The sequence below is a fragment of the Sebastes fasciatus genome, chromosome 1, assembly GCF_043250625.1.
Source record: "Sebastes fasciatus isolate fSebFas1 chromosome 1, fSebFas1.pri, whole genome shotgun sequence".
NCBI classification, from domain to species: domain Eukaryota; kingdom Metazoa; phylum Chordata; class Actinopteri; order Perciformes; family Sebastidae; genus Sebastes; species Sebastes fasciatus.
In genome coordinates, this window is record NC_133795.1 from 11,275,231 (window position 1) to 11,280,967 (window position 5,737).

At 39.4% G+C, this 5,737-nt stretch overlaps 1 protein-coding gene across 4 annotated transcripts in view; it reads right to left on the reverse strand.

The window, feature by feature from the left end:
• LOC141764059 (protein unc-119 homolog B-like) overlaps positions 1-5,737 on the reverse strand; it is a 6,912-nt gene continuing 1,175 nt past the window's right edge. For 2 of the 4 annotated variants that reach the window (XM_074628991.1, XM_074629008.1), the window contains exons 2-5: positions 3,770-3,883; positions 3,464-3,560; positions 3,109-3,281; positions 1-828 (exon numbers count right to left, since the gene is read on the reverse strand). In XM_074628991.1, the coding sequence (XP_074485092.1) occupies positions 716-828; positions 3,109-3,281; positions 3,464-3,560; positions 3,770-3,883 (497 nt within the window). In that variant the 3' untranslated portion in view covers positions 1-715. Of the gene's footprint in view, positions 829-3,108; positions 3,282-3,463; positions 3,564-3,769; positions 3,884-5,737 lie in introns of all 4 variants that reach the window. The other 2 variants (XM_074628982.1, XM_074628999.1) reach the window with 1 other exon arrangement.

A 5,737-nucleotide genomic window follows, 5' to 3' on the forward strand; every position in this document is an offset into this window, starting at 1 on the left:
TTGTTGATGTGTGTGTGTGTGTGTGTGTGTGTGTGTGTGTGTGTGTGTGTGCGTGTGTATGTTTGTGTGTGTGTGTGTGTGTGTGTGAAAGCGAGAGAGGAGAGGGCGATGGGGAGGGGATCGCAGGAGTGACCATGTGTGTTTGACAGGAGTGTTTTTGTGGATGCTTGCGCTCGTTCTCCCCCGATATTGTCTGGAGTGGATTGTGGAGGCGGCAGCTCTGAGAACAGCTGCTTCTGACAAACACTGCGTAAACACTATGTGTGTCACTTGGGGATTGAGTGTGTGTGTGTTGAGTGGGTGGTAGGACACTTTTAAAATTGTAAAGAGGAGACTAACCATCTATCTAATAACCATTTGGTCCGTTTGAGACGTCACACGGCCACTAGAGCGATGATGAGTCCTCGCAGAATGGTTCATAATTAAAAACAGATAAATTAACCTTTTTATAACAGGAGCTTCCTGTTTGTGTGGCGGAGCAGAGGCTGATATCGACCTCGTGCAGTATCAAACGCGCCCCCCTGAAAATGATCCCAGTGGATGGAGATTCATCTTTACAAAACACAAGAGGCGACTCGACCGTGTCTGTAGCTGCTTGTGCATGTATGAGTGAATGAACTACGTGTATGTTGTATGTATATAATATGTATATGTGAGTGCGTGTGTGTGCATGCAGATGTTTATGTGTGTGTTTTTGCATGCTAGCAGACAGATATCACTGTCCTCCGTTATAAGCATAGTCTGCCTTGTTGTGCATGACCAGTCTGTTCTCCACGAAGTAGAAGCTGTCTGACCGGGTCTCGTAAGGACACTCCACCATCTGACGGACTGAAAAACAGACAATATAATGCATGTCATTCATTCATCCATCAAATGAAGGTTTTTTAATATCCAAACAATTACAACTGATTGTATAAAAACAGTATGATTGATTGATAATTATTGAGGTGTCCAAATGCTTTGCTTTGCTTCACATTTGGGCCACCATTGCAAACACGTGGCACTCATAGAGCGCTGCAGGAATGAGTCCTAAAACCCGGAGATGAGTTAACATTTTAGCGCTTCCGGTTCCCTCGTCTGGAAGTCAGTTTTTTAGTTAGAAATAAGGTCTGTGGTTAACACAAGCTGAAGAGATTTAAAGTTTTTGTTCTACGATATATAAAATACGTCAGTAAATAGCCCACTCGTGAATCTTCAATCTTTTATATGTCTTAAAAAAGGCGGTTGCTCACAAGTGGCTAAATGAGACTAAAACACGTCATCACGCCTCGTTGTGTATACTCTTTACTTCTGGCGATTGCATTCTCACTTTAGAAATCTTTTGTGAAGATTATCTTACAGAACAAAACGTGTGAGTATCATAAACGTTTGTTTGCCACAGAGCTTATTTTCTTTCTTTTTTTTGTCGAGGTAACCAGGGCGATGCTAACTTCCGGGTTGACCTACAAAAATCCTTGCAGCACTCTATGTCCCTCCTTAATAACAATAATATCACAACAGAACCAGTGGCAAAACCAGGTAATTAGGAAAATAAAATATTAGCAAATAATAATGGCAGCCTAGTTGTTGTCACATAACAGAAGTGGTTTTATATTAACTTATGTAAAAGCATTAAAGGACAGTTTAAAATTGATTTGTCTGTCTTAATACGATACTAACATGCACATCACGTACACTGAAAGAGTCATTGGTCACTGTAATCATTCCTCCTCTGTACTGACCGTGAAACAGTCCCCTCCTAAAGCAACTACATTGTAAAACATAGAGGACAGAAATAACACTGAGGACAAAATCCACAGTTCTGTGCAGCCTCTGAGCTAATGTGAGGCTTCAGCAGTCTACGTCTAAGCCAAATCAAGTGGGTGTCCTCCAGAGTTAGATATTTTAGGATGAAGTTCCCTTTTCTGTGTTTCCCCGGGCAGCGTTTCCTTGCTGAGCTGCAGCAGGGAGATACTTCTTGGTGGTTGCATGTAGGTTTGATGCTGGGACACGACACTGGCTAAATACACTTAGATGGACTACAGGGAAGAAGCCTCATATATTAGCTTCAGCTGAACTTTAGAATGCATTTTTACAGTACTTTGGCTTTTGCTTCTCATGTTTTACAGTGCAGTCACGCTAAGAAGGGATCTTTTTAAGGCCAGTACGGAGCGGAGGAACGATTACAGCGACCAACTACTCTTTCAACGTACATATGGCACGTAGGTATTCTATTAAGATGGACCACTTTTTCCTCATTAATATGCACATTTATGCAGCTCCAAAATCTAATCAGATCATCTGCTCTTGAGTTATTGTTCAAGAGTTATTGTATTCACAAGAATGTGTCCACATACAGACATAATGTTCCATATACCATAAATGGGGGGCATAAAAATGCATGCATGCACAATATGACATTACAAGGTAATACTGTACGTTAAGTTAGACAAAATTGTCACATGGCTAGCTTTAAGAGATCATAGATTTTGTTGCTAATGTTGGGTGCATATCACTCCATCACCTACAGCTTCACCACCAAATGATGAGCTCAATTGTTAACAACGTGTTCCATTGTGACACATGATAAGAATGGAGATACAAATCTCCTTTAAGGAAATATGATTAGTAGGGCTGTCAAAGTTAACGTGATAATATCGCGTTAACACAAATTTGTTTTAACGTCACCAATTTCTTTTACAAATTAACGCAACTTGCAGTTTTTGGGGTTTTAGCGGTTGGTACCAACCATGTCATACTAGCTTGTGGAGGCTAAATAACCAGTACAATTGAGGGTTTCTGGACAATATTTGTCATTGTTTTGTGTTGTTAATTGATTTCCAATAATAAATATCTACATACATTGCATAAAGCAAATATATTTGTCCACTCCCATGCTGATAAGAATATTAAATACTTGACAAATCTTGATTAATTGCGATTAACTATGGACAATCGTGCGATTAATCGCAATTAAATATTTTAATCAATTGACAGCCCTGATGATTAGTAATAACTGCTGATCTGTTCTTTTGGTATTTGCATGGTACACAGATTACACAAAACAAACTTCAGTCTTCTCCTAGATATTCAACATTTTGTGACACGTGTTCGGAAAAGGCGACTCACCGAGGCTCTCAGACAGCTGAGGGAACTCGTAGATGTGCTCACAAGTGTTACGGCTGTTTGGGATACAGAAGCCAAAGTCAAAGTCGAAGCTCTTCAGCAGGTGATCGCGAAAGTAGTGCCTCTCGATCATGCGGAAGTTGTTTAAAGGCCGGTTTCCGACTGTGAACTCCACCCTGATTGAATGACACAGAGAGATTGAGATGTCACAACAGCCGGTCTGTTCTGGTGTCATTATAATGTTATTACAGTGACAATGCACTGGCTCAAATGAGTGTCTATTGTTTCCATTGTTTGTGTATGGAACAGGTGAGTGTGTTTTCCTTAGGTGTGGGTTGATGACGTGTGAGTCACTCACGTTGCTCCCACAGTCCTCAGTCGCAGGAAGGCCGGGGTGAACTGGTAGCGTACAAATCGTCCTGCGCTGGCGTCTGCCTCTCTGTTCTCTTCGTCGTCCTCTGAGACACACAACACAGGACATTCACACATGGATGACTCTGAACCTGACAACATGCTTAGAGACATCCATTTTGAGATAATAACAAGTTGTCAGCAGGGTCAGTACGTTCATTTTTAAGTGCTCAGATACTTCGCAGTCAACAGCTTCATTAAAGAACAAACACTAAGATAGAAGCGGTACATGGAGGAGGCTGATAGACATTACCTGTGTGTGGGGGTTTGGCAATCTCAAACAGGACGGTGCCGGTCTCCAGGTCTCTGATCTTAAAGCGTACAAAGTCGATGTTATAAATGTTGTCCTCGGGTTTACAGAGGTACCCTGCAACAATGACAGACAGCATTCAGGAGTTAAAAACACAGCTGAAATGACTTTCAAGCCATTTGTAGTTCATGTTCCAGGGACTACAGATGGAAAATTATCTTTAAGCTATATTTGGTATATAACGTGCATTGTCCCTGCTAATAAACAATAAAATGAAAATAAAATGTGTACAGCCTTAAAGCACAAACAGGATGCTCTGACGTGCACAAAGTTAACATGCAAAACACTGTGCTTGGCTTATTTGACTTGCTTGTACATAGTACATTGTACACACAACTTGGCAAACATACAGATTAAGGGTGTAGGAAAATATCGGTACATATGAGTATCGCAATATTATGTTCTGCGATACTGTATCGATTTTCCCAAACACAAATTTTTTAATTAACCTCTTAAAAATCCGACTGCAGACCCGGCCGCTATTCTGTCTTTCAGAGGTTGTAGCGGTTGCAGTTTAAATGCCAGAGTGAAGGTACTAACCATGCATGTCGCAAAGGAGGCTTAATAACGCCCAAAAATTATGCTAAATTTTGGAGATGAAAAACTGGTATGGTCATTTTCAAAGGGGTCTCTTGACCTCTGACCTCAAGATATTTGAATGTAAATGGGTTCTATGGGTACCCACGAGTCTCCCTTTTACAGACATGCCCACTTTATGATAATCACATGCAGTTTTATGCAAAAACAATGCCGTTATTTGCAAGTGGTACAAATGTGTTATTTTCGCCTATTCTAAAATGGTGTATTTTGATATTTTCTGCATACTGGGGTCCCTAAACAGTCTTAGAATTACATAAATTTGGTATCACTGTAAAGCTGAGACTCTTGAAGATCCAATGAGTCCAATTGTATTCATATGTAATGATGTTAATCGCCATAGTAGCCATTTCGCATAGAGACTTTTTTTTACTCAAATTTCATATATATAGTGTGTCTTTATACTATGACAAGTTTCCTTAAAATTAGATTAGAAAAAAAAGGCATTATATCGCCTTGCTTACAGTATCACAATATATTGAATCATTGCCCCTGTATCATGATACGTATTGCCAGATTCTTGCCAATACACAGCCCTACTACCGATACACGTGCACCCTAACCATAAAATAAGAAGATACAGCTTTTGTGATTGCTCTGGAGCGACTGTGGCATTACTGTGAGATGTGCAGGAAAATAAGCATGTGTGAAGCCAACAAGAATACACTGCATTATGTGTGCTGTTTTTTTCTTTTTAAAGGCAGATTGATTAAAAACACTGACACAATTTAATAATGTCATAAACAGTGCCCCTTAAGTCTCATAAAACTGAGATGAAGTGTTTAATTTAATCTCCACTGGTTTCATTTCCTTGTAAATATCATAGTTGCCTCAACAGCTATACAACACTGATGAGAATCTGCATGTTGTTGTTATTTTTTTTTTTTAAATCTCTAATTCAGGCCATACAGAGGCTCTTCCTGATCAGTCCTGGCTGTGATGTCATTTGTACATTTTGATGTCTTAAAAAAGGATCTTAGTAATTAAAGTGACACCACAGAGAAACAAATCCCCAAGCGTCATTGAGCTGCTTAAAAATAGAAACACAGGTTTTTCCATGAGTGAAAGATTGTCTAATGAGGTCTAACACTTGTTTATGATATCAGATATGTATTTTATCAGATAATTATAAAACAGATATACCATTTTAGTCTCGATTTTCACATGACAGCCTGCTCAAACTGGACTTTATTTGCTGTAGTTTTATTTATAATGTATTCTGTGTAGGTTGTAGGTTAAAGGTCCCATACTATAAAAAAGTGAAATTTTCATGTTTTTTTATTATAAAGCAGGCTTAAGTCCTATATAAAAATA